Source organism: Pelodiscus sinensis, chromosome 19 (assembly GCF_052426305.1).
Source record: "Pelodiscus sinensis isolate ZL-2025 chromosome 19, ASM5242630v1, whole genome shotgun sequence".
Lineage (NCBI taxonomy): Eukaryota > Metazoa > Chordata > Testudines > Trionychidae > Pelodiscus > Pelodiscus sinensis.
Genome location: NC_143070.1, coordinates 20,032,925 through 20,046,227, shown reverse-complemented (window position 1 = coordinate 20,046,227; position 13,303 = coordinate 20,032,925). Strand labels below are relative to the sequence as shown.

At 51.0% G+C, this 13,303-nt stretch overlaps 2 protein-coding genes across 11 annotated transcripts in view; one reads left to right on the top strand and one right to left on the bottom strand.

Moving 5' to 3' along the window:
* LOC102458540 (tripartite motif-containing protein 26-like) overlaps positions 1 to 6,121 on the bottom strand; it is a 36,109-nt gene extending 29,988 nt beyond the window's left edge. For 2 of the 10 annotated variants that reach the window (XR_003090439.3, XM_075912927.2), the window contains exons 1-5: positions 5,745 to 5,882; positions 4,995 to 5,456; positions 3,185 to 3,280; positions 2,402 to 2,602; positions 1,275 to 1,390 (exon numbers count right to left, since the gene is read on the bottom strand). Coding sequence is in view for 8 of the 10 variants with exons in the window: in XM_075912927.2 (XP_075769042.1) it covers positions 1,275 to 1,311 (37 nt within the window). In the remaining 2 variants the exon portion in view is untranslated. The other 8 variants (XR_332446.3, XM_075912932.2, XM_075912931.2 and 5 more) reach the window with 8 other exon arrangements.
* Positions 1 to 13,303, top strand: part of LOC102443998 (uncharacterized) — a 293,825-nt gene that overhangs the window by 116,483 nt on the left and 164,039 nt on the right.

Here is a 13,303-nt window from a genome sequence, read left to right as displayed (position 1 = left end):
CTGCAATTAACAGAAAGATTGTGAGTACAAGCTGCCAGGGCCATGAGGGTATGTGAATAATTATGATCCAGAGGGGAGGGAGAGCAGTGCTTTGCTTCTGGCCAGAAATCAGCCAATGAGATTGTCCTGGGGATGGAAGTAGCGCCTAAAGCCTTCCCCCCTCTCCTCTGAGCTCACAGTCACTTTCTGAGTGACTTGCTGATGGGGAGTGGCATTCGTGTGCTGAATCCGATGGCTTGGTGCCATGGAGCCGGCCCATGGCCTGTATTTTGCCCAGGCCTGCACTAGACTTAACAGCCCTTGGGGATCCAGCAGTTTCTTGCCTTGAACAAACTGATACCATGGAAGCCAGTCAGCTCTCAGCCTATTTATTGTTTGAAACCAACCCCATATTGAAATTGACTGAGCAGTGAAATCTGAGCCAGAAGGTGCCGTCCGTTGTGTGCTTCATCTCTTTAGCATCCCAAACTCAGACTAGTGTTTCTCCAAGTGTTCACATATCCCCTGGGACTCCTCACTGATCACTGGGTGAGATTATGGGCTGTGTGCACTGTGGTCGCTGGGTCTGGTTGGTAACTTCAATGACAATCCCATGAAGATGTTTTCACGGGAATTTTCTCATCATTTAAAGACTCTTCACCTGCAAACTCACCCTGTCTGAAAGCTCCCAGGGATTTTCTTCTGGACCTCTCCACTGCAGAGGGCAGAGTATATGGTGAGGGAAGGGATAAGAGAGGTGAGATTCTAGGCTCTCCTCTTTATAACAATGTCCCCACTATGAACTCTGCATTTCAATTGTATCAGAGACCAGACAGAGGGACACTCAGGTATTTAGTATGGAAGAGTCTGAAACTTTCATTTCCTCTCTCTCGGGCCCCTCCCAGCTATGGAGCCAACATCCCTGCAGCTTCACACCCATTCCATGAGAGACAAGCTGTAAATGAGATTTACTGTTCCTTCCTCACTCCCTCCCACTTGGTTTCTCATTCACTTACTGCCTCTTATCATAACCTGGAGCTGTGGTGGCAGAACACGTTGCCATCACAGTAACTTTAGCAATTTTGATCTCGGAATGGGAGGTTCAGAGTTTGCAAACCCCTGGCTCTATCTGCAAGCACTTGGGTCTGTTTGCTCAGTGTCTCTAAGGACAGCAGAGTGATGGGGCTGTCAGTCTCCACGTGGGAATTGAGGCAGGAGAAGGTTGGCTTCAGAGGCCAGATTCAACAGTCTCAGATACTTGAACCACTTTCCCCTCCTCCATTCCTTCTAGGTACCTTTGAACTCCTTCAGAGTCTCCGACAGTGCAATCATTTTCTGGGAAAAACCTCTGACTTGTTCTTCCAGTTAAGGGGAAATCTCCTCTGGCAGCTGGAACTGCCCCATCTCACACCTGGACAGAAACAATTCCATGTGATTGTATTTCATTTACTGCTGATAAGTTCTGGCTAGTGAGTCTTAGCTCTAACAGGCCTGGAGTTATAATTCCTCCAATTCTCACAGCTTGAGAGCAGGGGCAACACATCTGATGGCCATGCAACTTTCCCCTGAAAGGTCCCATTGCTGTTCTTCACCTCTGGCCTGGAGAGATTGGCTGGGGGACTAAAGGGGAATCGAGTCTCCATGGCCAACTCACTCCTTAGCCTCCAGGTGCTGAGAGACAGGATGTTCCCAGGTGAAGGGCTGAAGAAATCTGTCCACTAGGGACTAGACTGAAACACCAGCTCCCCCCTCCCAAGCTCCTTCCACACAGCCCTCAGATGGGACAGACTCTTGGTCCCTGCTGCCCTGGGCTAAATGGTGCCCAGTGGCCAATAGGCCCATGTTCCACACCATAGACCTGAGGCAGCCAGTCCCCGCCAGGGAGGTGACAGCTCCAGGAAACATTTGAGGTCAGACTGTGGCCTTTATGGGGAATTCCAGAGTCTGCTGTGCGAGGATGAGACCCTCAGAACTAAATCACAAATATCTCTGACTATCTAACATCTGGCTGTAGGGCTCTGGGGAGATGTGGTGCTAACATCAGCTCCAAACCCTTTCCCTGCGCTGTGCAGCGTGAGGGGAGTGAGAGCCCTGTACGTACTCAGGGTGCTTCGGTCATCCTAGAACAGAGACACAGAAAAGAATCTCAGCCCCCTTGGACGCACACAGGGGACCTCAGGGAAGGGATTTTGCAAATATGGGAAGAGAGGCCCTGCCCTGGCCCCAGGAACATGGATCCCCTGGGTGAATGGGGCTTTGCCATCTCTAATAGCTCTGTGCCTCTACAAAGCACAAGTCACTCACATGTCAGCAATGCACATGGAGTTAAACTGAGATCTGATAGCTGGACCCCAGCGCTTGTGATACAAGAGCCTCCCTTCCCTGTGTGTGCGGCGCTGGGATGTTTCTCCCTCAGTCTCACCTTCAATAATTCACTCACTGGCTTCTGACACTTCCCCTCTAGCTCACCAATCTGCTCACTGAGATGGGAAATCTGCATGGAGAGTCTCCTGACAATTTCCTCATCCAGCTGGGCCAGCAGGAGCCCTTCTTGTTCCTCCAGGAACTGCCGCAGCTGCTGAAACTCAGCCACAATCATCTGCCTCTCTGCTTGGGTCCATTTCTGTGTGAAAACAGGGAAAGGGCTGGTCAGGGCCAGGGATGGAGCCCGGGGCCCCTTCATGGAGAGCTGAGTGTGCAGAAGGGAGAACTTATTGAAAATCCCTAAAATTTGTGATATTTAGCTCTACTCTTTGGGTATTAGGCAGAAATGTTTCTCCCAGCATCTCCTTTGACCCGGATCCCTCTGAAAGGGATGATTCCATGTCTGTCATGGGCAGCATGTTCTGTTATTCATGGGCACTGTGAATTTCAGACTCAGAGCAGCAGGAGGCAGGACCCAGCACCAGCCTGACAGATACCCAGGCAGGAAAAAGAAGCAAACATGTTAATGCACCAAGTGAGCAGACAGCCCTTCACAGGGACAATCAACTTCCTTGGGGAGGATTTCTGGGAAAGTCACAGGGACTGGACATTAACTCATCCACTGACATGGAAGCTCAGAGCCTGTCTACACACAGATCTAAGCCAGCAATCCAGAAGAAACACAAACAAGCGCAACCTCACCAAGGCCACACTGGAGTCTGCCTCCTAACATAGCCCTCCCACTGCCGGTCTCTGCAGATTCATAGCCACAGGTACCTACCAGATACTTCCGGCTTTTCCCCTCTGCTGTAATTTTTCTTCCCAGCAGCTTTTCTCTCTCTTCCCTCAGAGTCTTCAAATGGGCCTCCAATTTTTCCTGAAGAAACAGAAATAAGCAACAGGGTAAACCCCATGAGACATTTGGAGCCCATTTGTCTACCTCTAAGATAGTCCCAGTTTTCTGGAGCTCTGTCCCTGTCCAGCAGGGACTCAGTCCTGGATGTTGCTTGGTCCATTGAAAAAGGGACAGGAGGAGACTGCAGATGCAGCAGGATGCCTATGAGGGTGGGGGACAGATCGGTAGTGGCACCTTCATAAAGAATGATGTAAGTGGGGATGAGGGAAGTAAAAAGGGTTAAAAATATTAATCATGTAACCAATTACAAGTTAATCAGTTACAGTATTTTTTAACCCGCTGACAGACAAAGTCAGTAGCAGACGTGGGCTCTCCCGAGTGCAGGGCTTTCTTGTGAGGTCTGCCAGGGGTGGCCACCAAGACTGCTGGCAGGAGAGGAGTCCCAGCAGCTCCAGACTGACAGTGGCTGCTGGGGCAAGAGGGCACTGCCCGGAACAGTGGGGAGTTTAACCAGTAACTGGAACCAATAAACATTAGCTCATCAGTAAACCAGTTTGAACTTTGGCTACAACCCAGTCAAATCCCAGTGGTGCCTAGCATGGCCCTGTGCTGCCTGAAGCCCTGCTATGGGTGGTCTCAAGGCACTTGGGGCCTCACAGCATCCAGTCCAGCGACATCTTCTAGTGCTGGCTGCTGCATCTGACTGTAGCCCCTCATACAGCAGCCCAGGCATTCAGTATCTTAGTAAGAAACCTCCTTTCCCTGCTGGGCCTGGGGCCTGTAGCAAGGCATCCTTCCCACCTAAGGGCCACACTTCACAGAGAGGTGGGGGGAAATGCAGCTTAGTAGTTAGCGTAGACTTGGCGAGCACAGGGTTAGGGGCTACACTCTATCACTGATGTGCTTGGTGACCATAAGGAAACTTGCTGCCCCATTTTACCTTCCCACCATTTGTCTAACTAGACTGTGACCTTCTCAGGCCAGGGATTGTCCCTTGCTGGTTGTTGTGCAGGGCCCTGATTCCACTGTGGGTCTATAAGCTTTTCAGCCAGTCACAGCTTGTAACCTCCTCTTTTTCCAGTCCCAAGGCAGCTGACTTCCATAGACTGGCCTGTAGCTCCTGTGATCTAAACCAGTGTTTATTTTAAAAAAAGTTCAGAAAGTATCCCTTCCCCTCCCCCACAAAAAATTATAAGTACCCCTAGTATCTACAGTTTTCAGACACACAATTTTTTTTCCTACCATTGCAACACGTTTGTTTAAATCACTTAATTGTAGCAGGGTAGGCGATTAAATTTTTGGGTGTAAGAAGTAGAAAAATAATAAAGAGCTGTATAACTTAAAAAAAAGTTCAGTGTTCCCCAAATTTCAGTTGTGTTGATGTACCCCCAGACTTCTCTCATGTACTCCTAAGGGTACGCATACCACTGGTTGAGAAACACTGATCTAAACCTCTCTGATTAACATTTTCGCTTATGTTAAAACCCCTCCTGTCACCAGTGAGGGCTGGGTTTCAGGATTCAGAGCCTCAGAGAAACATTTCCCACATCAAGTATCTGTAAAGACTTGATGTAAGTTGCCACACAGCCAGAGCATTTACTTTCTAAAGTATCTCTTGTACCATGAAGGCTTTAAGGAGCTGTGTCACACCTGTGCCACAGGTAACAGTCAGTGAAATTATCCTGTAATTAAAAAACAATGTTATTTCCCATTACACTGGACAACAACTCTGTACCTTGTACTCCTGGGCAGCCTTCTGTTTGGGCACCACTGTATGAGCCTGGGATCTGTCACACAGAGATGGGAGTTTGATCCTCATCACAGAACAGCTTCAGAGCCTCCTGGTGCTACCCACAAACCCTGTCCCATCTTGCTCTCTTTGCTGCCTGGAAACTCAGTGGTTTGGCTAGTTCCACCACATTTGCCAGCTGCCGATTTGACCAGAGGTGTCCCTGCTGCTCAGTGTCTCTGCACTCTGAGCTGTGGGGGGCCTGGCAGATATTGTATCCACGCTCCAGAGTGACAGGGGCTGCAAAATCCTCCAGGCAGACGGGATGTGGCGCTTCCTACCAGAGACTTTCCACTGGGCTCCCTGCAGCCATGGCTGCCTCTGGGCTGGGGGACAGGGGCCGTGTCTCTTTCTTGAGCTCAGCAATGAAGGGGCAGGTCCAGGGGGTGGGGGCGTGATGTACCAGCACTGAGGATACAAAAAAAAATCAAAATTAAAAACCGAAAAAGCCCCAAAATCTGTAGTTACCCACTGCCCCCGCCAGGGCCTCCCATGGGCCCCTCAGCCACCTGCCCCAGCCAGAACCGCCCCCGGTCTCTGCGCCCCTCATGGCAGGGCCGCTCCTCACCCTGCGTTCAACCCCCCGCTCCCGCACACTCTGCAGCCCCCTCAGAGCCCCTCTGAGCGCCCCCGGGAGCATCAGGGAGCGACCGCCCCGCCCCCACCGTTGTTCCCGCGCACCGCCCGACCGTTCACCCCGCGCGGCAGTTGGAGCCGTTGTCCTCAAAGCGCCGGTACGCGCCGCTGGAGTCAGGAGCCCCTCACAGCGATTTAACAGCCCGGCCCGCTTCACCACGTTCTGTCCTCCGCTCACCCCGCACTGCCCGGAAGCGGAAATAACGGCTCCTACCTGAGGAGGGGCAGGAAGGAAAAGGGTGAGGCGAAATGAGCCGAGCCGAGCCGCGCACCCGGCGTTCCATCCCCCTGCCCTTGGAACCTCGCGCGGGCAAGTGATCCGTAGAGTGAGGGTAGCAGCCTCAGTCGCGGCTACTGCGCATGCTCCGCTCGTAAGCGTCTTCGCCGCGCGCTATAAGGAGCGAACCGTGAGACCAGCAGCTGGGGCCGCTGCAACTCAGGTGCGTGCGGGGGCTCATCCGCGGTGTTTGCAAACCGGTCCGTGGGGCAGGTGTTTCCCGGGAGGATTGGCCATGCAAACCCGCCGCGGCCTGGCCTGGCTCTAGGGCCGGATAATACCTGTTCGGCGTCTGCTCCGAGCGGCCTGGCTCGCACTGGCAGGCAGGGGCTGGGAACCTACGGCCCGTGGCCTGCCTGGACCTGGGCCCTGAAGCTCAGGGAAACTCTCCAATACTGGGGAGCCTGCCCTGGCTTTCTAAACACCCTTGCCAGTCCCTGGTGAATGTGGGGAGGTAGGGGCCACGTCACTGAAGGGGTTTAAAATATTGTTCCCTTCTCACGTGGATTCGAGTGTGCAGCCCTTGTCCCAACTCCTCTCCCCCCTCCCCCACTTCATTTGCAGAGGGAAGATGATGCATGAAATTGCAGGGGAGACAAAACTTGTGCAAGGGCCAAACTGACCCGTAGAGGTGGGGAGATTCCACAACTGGCTGCACGGCCAAAGGGCAAAATTGAAACAGGCAGAAGGGTTAAGAACAGGCCAGGGCTGAACTGACCATGCGTGGGGGACCCATCTGCAGTGTTTGCAAACCGGCCCATGGGGTGGGTGTTGCCCAGGGGAACTGCCTGGGGCATGGGGCAAGATGCAACATGACATGGGGAAATGTTTTAGCTGCAGCCCCTGGAAACCCGCTGTGGCCCGGCTTGGATCTGGATCCTGCAGCTCTGGGAACTCTCCAATACTGGGGATCCTGCTCTGGCTTTCTAGACACCCCTGAGACTCCCTGGTGAATGTGGGGAGGTAGGGGCCATGTCACTGGGAGGGTTTAAAATATTTTCCCTTCTCACTTGTATTTGTGTGTGCAGCCCTTGCTCCCCAACTTTACTTGTGGAAGGAAGATGATGCATGAAATTGCAGGGGAGGCAAAATTTGTGCAGGGACTAAACTAACCGTAGGAGTGGGGAGATCCCAAAACTGGCTGTAGGGCCAAAGGGCAAAATTGGGACAGGCAGCAGGGTTAAGAACAGGCCTTGCCAGGAAATAAAAAATACTCCAGTCGGGTGGGGCAGGGGAGACATTTGCAGTGTTTGCAAAAATACGGAAGAGGGGACAGAAGATTTCCCCCTGCCAGGTTGGGGAATGGCAGGACCCACTTTCCAGGGCTGTGTGGGTGGCCAGTGCCTGGAGGAGGCACCTCTTCCCTACCTAAGAGGTAGGTGCTGCCCAAGGGGGTGCGATTCAGTTGTTGGAAGCTGCTTGGGAGAGCTGTTGTTTTGCCTCCTGCCCAACACTCTAGTTAGGGAGCAGACGTACTGGGCTAAAGGGACAGGGCTGGATTTAAGCCCAGCTGCAGGGTTCCTTCTTGTTCTTAAAAATGGGTAAATTGTCCTGTAGTTTCTGTCTCCCTCCCCATTGGTGCTGGTGGGTCCTGCTGCTGCCAGATCCCTGATCCCCAGCCGCTTGCCTTCCAGCAGGGAGTGGGGGGGCCAGTGGCTGCTCCCCCAGCTGATCCATCCCTGCAGCGTCTGCTGGGTATACTGACTTAGAATGTTTCCTCCTCTCATGCCCCCTCGCACCTCCCCTCTGCTTACACTGCATTGGTGAGTGTGATGGTGTGTTGGGGTTCCCTTTGATCCTGTGCCCCCATAGCAGCAAGAACAAACTCCACCAGCCAGTAGAATAGAGAGGGTTTATTGCTTCTCCAGGATGCAACACAGCATAGATGTGATGTGGTTATATGGGGTCCAGGCCAGGATGCCTCAGATCCCTTGAGTTAGGGTGTCCATTGCCCCCACAGCTTAGTCTGTTCCCTTCATGTTTCCCAGCCAGAAACTGCCTCGCTCCCAGACCCTGCCCCCTAGCCAGGTATTCATCTCTGCCTCCCTTCCTTTGTCTCTCCCCCTGGAAAGAGCCTCGTTATCTGCCCAGGCTGGGCCTAGGTGTCTGAGGCAATACACATGTGTCTGGGCCTGTCCACACAAGAAATCCACCTTCTGGACATGACAATACCACTCACTGATGGCCACATGAACACTAGCCTATGCCGGACACCTACTGACCTCTCTTCTTACCTATATGCCTCCCACTTCCATCCAGGACACATCACATGATCCATTATTTGCAGTCTGGCCCTAAGAACTGATTGACTGTGCTCCCATCCCCCAAATAGACACCAGATCTTTATCAACCACTCTTAACACTGACACCCCCCACCTCCTCCTGGGGGATGGGAGGAAACAGCCTGGCAGAGCCAGATGAACACCCAGAATTCACCTGTCCCAAGACCGGTACAGCAAGGAAAATAACAGAAACCCACTAGCCATCCCCCAGCTCAAATCTCTTCTTGCAGTACCAGCCAATGGCTGTGTCTACACTGGCCACTTATTCCAGAAAATCAGCTGCTTTTCTGGAATAACTTGCCAGCTGTCTACACTGGCCCCTTGAATTTCTGGAAAAGCACTGACGATCTACTGTAAGAAATCAGCCGCTTTTCCGGAAATACTATGCTGCTCCCGTTCGGGCAATAGTCCTTTTTCCGGAAAACTGTTCCGGAAAAGGGCCAGTGTAGACAGCACAGTAGTGTTTTCTGCAAAAAAGCCCCGATCGCAAAAAGCATCCTGCCAATGTAGACCCGCTTTTTCTGGAAATACTTATAACGGAAAACTGTTCCGTTTTAAGCATTTCTGGAAAGTCATGCTAGTGTAGACGTAGCCAATCTGCTTAGGCCTAGGTCAAGGAGCCATGTTGTCCGAGGAGTGAGAGCAGGGACAGGGAATAGCGCCTTCCTACTCTATAAATGTGCCAAGCCAAAGTAGCCCCCCTCGTTCCTATGGAGTCTGACTCTCATTGTGCTACCCCTCCTCAGGATCTGCTTTGTCTGCAGATGTACCCAGTTCTGTCACAGTTGCCTCATGCTGGCAGTCTGAGTCACTCCTGGGCCTTCTGCAGCAGATGTTCCCAACTGGGCCTAACAGAGCATTTGGTGCTGATGGGTCTAGACAGCTGCCATCTCATGGAGCCTGCCATTTCTTGGGTCCTTTGCCAAGTGTTCACATATCTCCCAGTTCCTTCTCAGGCGGTTACAGTCCTGTACCCCAGGTGGGGCTTCAACCCACAATCTCTGATTTAGGAGGCAAGTGCCATGTCCATTGGGGCTAGACAAGAAGGGAGCAAGAGGGATAGAAATTCTCTCTCCCAAAGGCCTCCCACCCTGCCATTGGCTGGGCAGACAGGTCTGCAGCCCAAGGCAAGAAGGCAGCTGAGCAAGTCGCTGGCAGAGCTGAACATGGGCTGGCAGCAGCATGGGCTAGCAGCAGTGCAGTCTGATCAGCCACAGCCCTGGGGGAGAGCAGCTGGGGGGCAATGGGCCTATGTGTTCTGCTGCTTACTGAAAAGCTGGCTGTCCAAGCGCCCTGGGGTTGGCCCTGAGCCTGAGCTTCCTCAGAGCTGCCCAGTCAGCAGCTCGTGACTTTCCTTCTGCTGCCTGGCCATTGGCCGTTTGCATCCTCCCCCTCTTGCTATCCCCGCCATCCCCTGTGGGGTGCTGCCCCAGGGAGATATGATTCCATGTCCCAGGAGAAGGGCGTATGTCCACCCTCCTTGCCAGACAGGGCTCAGAGGAGAGCACCAGGGTCAGCTCTAGGGATGTAATAGTCTAGTCAGTTTGCCAATTAACCAATAAGCAAAGGCTGATAGCTTAATGCTATAGTCTACACAGATTCCCCTTTCCCGCCCACACACACACTTGCCAGTAAATTTTTTAGCAGTCTGGCCCAGTCCTGGCTTGAAACAGGTCTGGGACCTACCCCTGTTACAGCTCTGCATTTAAAGTGTATTAGGAGGCAGGTAGCCCAGCTCAATTCTGGCTCGTACCAGGTCTGGGACTACAGACCTCCCTACCACCTCATGCTACTGCCTCTTTATCAGAGGTAGCAGCACAGGGTGACAGGCAGTTGGTCTACGAGAGGAGCTGCTTTTTAAACTGGCTCCCCTTGCAGACCATGTCCCGCCTGACACCCAACACTGCTGCCTCTGATACTGAGTGGCTCCGCAGGAGTGAGGCTGGAGCACAATGTCTGCTTCCCTCTAGGGATTATAGAATAGTCGAGTGACCGATAAAAATCCTTAAGGTTACTCAGCTATTCAATTCACCGATATTTAATATCTCTTGTCAGCTTTGCCAGACACCTAATCATGTGAGAGGTGTCCCCCTCACCCTTTGGAACCCTAAAGGTAAGAAGGCTCCAGCTCATTATGCTTAACACGGATTTTATATTAATTTGATCCTTTGTGCTGCTCAGTTCTGATGAATTGTTGCTGAGCTCACTTGAATAAGAGTCATTTTAACAGGTGTCCAGTGTCCAATATAAGGAAATATGGTCACCCTGAGCCTGGTGCTTTTTCACATCGCCAGCCACTTGGGTAGATTTTGCTTCCTGAATGTTCACTACAGGCCAGGTTATTAAATGTGAAAGCACTGAGATACTTTGGAAAATAATTTTATGCTTGCACACTTATTACCAAAATCTGTATTTCTGTAAGTAATTCCCAATCCTGCAACCACTGAAGTACCCACCTTACTTTTCTATTACTTTATAATATATACAAATATTTGGCATTTTACTTGTATATTTGTACTTCTAAGCACATATTTCAGTGTCACAGTTTCTCTGTGTGCTACACCTATTGTTACAATACGTTCCAATGGGGCTCATCACACTGACAGTCTTACTATTCTATGATGCCAAAATCCAGATTTTTAAAATAAATTCTCTCTTTTTTGCAAAGATCAGAGTAGAGATGTAAGCAACTAGTCAGGCAGTCACCTACCTGTGCAGCATATGATTATCCGGTCGTTGAGTCACTACAAAATTAGTCACTTCCTTCCCGTCTTGCTGCCAGAATAGGGCATGGCAAGGATTAAAGGCCCCTCTGAAATGTCTCCAGTTGCCCTTCTCCCCCTGACAGGCTATGGAACACCCATGTCTGTCTCTAGCTAAGCCCCTGGCCTACAGAGGTGTTCTTGTTCCTTCCTTTCACAGGCAGAGCCAGGGAGCTATGTGCATCCAGAGACCCCTCCCTCTTCCTTCTTAGTCTCAGAAAAAACCCACCCTAGTGGGGCACAAAGCTGCTGGGCCTGATTGTGGCAAGAGCACTAGAGAAGTGTGGCAAATGAGGGAAGTGCTGCCTTTGCACATGAGAGAGCAGGATTCTCTCCCATCTTCTCCCACCTGCTCGCTGGTGCTGACTGGCCCAGCCCCTTTCCTGCTGCCCCAACTCTTATTCCCACAGTGCACTTGTGCAGAGGCCGTTGGTCTTTGTGGAAAGGTGCTTGGCAGAGAGCTAGAACTCAGGACCTTTCACCAAATATACAAATCCCTTCCCCCAACACTCTGTTCTGCTCACACTGTCTGCCTGCCTCCAGCATGGGCTGAGCTTCAGAGTGGGTGATCTGTCCTACAGCTGTGATAGCATCAGGCACCTGACAACAAATCTGATCAGTCTGGAGACCAAGCTCCATTGGTCCTCAGACAAGCAAAATTGTCCATGGTGAACCTCAGGACAAGGAAGCCAAAACCCATGGGCTATGTCTACACTGGCGGGTTCTTGTGCAAGAACAGCCGTTCTTCTGTAGAGCGTCCACACTGCAAGAAGATTTACATTAAAGCGTGGTAGGAGAGGGTTTCTTGTGCAAGAGCTACGCTCTTTTCTAACAAGTGCAAGCTCTCTTGTGCAAGAACTCTTGCACAAGAGGGCAGTGTGGACACGTAGCAGGGATTTCTTGCGCAAGAAAACCCTATGTATAAAATGGCCATCAGAGATTTCTTGTGCAAGAGAATGTCCACACTGCCATGGATGCTCTTGCGCAGAAGCAAATGGCAGCGTGGACATGTTCTTGTGCAAGAACCCACCAGTGTAGACAAAGCCATGGAGTGGGAGACCCTCAAAGCAACCACCCCAGCTGGTTCCACTGAGATTTGAACTCAGATTGCAGGATTCAAAGTCCTGAGTGCGGTTTCTTACACCATGGGCCTGTGGTGGGCACCTGGGATACTCATGTCTCAGACTGACCTCTGCACTCCTAGCTACCCTCCAACAGCTTCATCTCTCAGGACTCTCTGGATACGTCTACACTGCACTTTTATTTTGGAATAAGCTATTCTGGAATAGTTATTCCAAGCTAGCTTATTTCGAAATAGCACATCTACACTGCAGGGAAACCTCAGAATGAGTCCAAGGCAGGCTTCCCTACTGTAGATAGAATTATAGAATACTATAACTGGAAGGGACCAAGTCCAGTCCCCTGCCCTCACGGCAGGACCAAACACCGCCTAGACCATCCCTGATAGACATTTATCTAATCTACTCTTAAATATCTCCAGAGATGGAGATTCCACAACCTCCCTGGGCAATTTATTCCAGTGTTTGACTACCCTGACAGTTAGGAATTTTTTCCTAATGTCCAACCTAAACCTCCCTTGCTGCAGTTTAAGTCCATTGTTTCTTGTTCTATCCTCTGAGGCCAAGATGAACAAGTTTTCTCCCTCCTCCTTATGACACCCTTTTAGATATCTGCTATCATGTCCCCCCTCAATCTTCTCTTTTCTAAACTAAACAAACCCAATTCCTTCAGCCTTCCTTCATAGGTCATGTTCTCTAAACCTTTAATCATTCTTGCTGCTCTCCTCTGGACCCTCTCCAATTTCTCCATATCTTTCTTGAAATGTGGTGCCCAGAACTGGACACAGTACTCCAACTGAGGCCTAACTAGCACAGAGTAGAGCAGAAGAATGACTTCTCGTGTCTTGCTCACAACACACCTGTTCATGCATCCCAGAATCATGTTTGCTTTTTTTGTAGCAGCATCACACTGCTGACTCGTATTCAGCTTGTGGTCTGCTATAACCCTTAGATCCCTTTGTGCCATACTCCTTCCTAGACAGTCGCTTCCCATTGTGTATGTGTGAAACTGATTGTTCCTTCCTAAGTGGAACACTTCGCATTTGTCTTTATTAAGCTTCATCCTGTTTACCTCTGACCATTTCTCCAAGTTGTCCAGATCATTTTGAATTATGACTCTATCCTCCAGAGCAGTGACAACCCCTCCCAGCTTGGTATCCTCTGCAAACTTAATAAGCGTACTTTCTATGCCAATATCTAAATCGTTGATGAACATGTT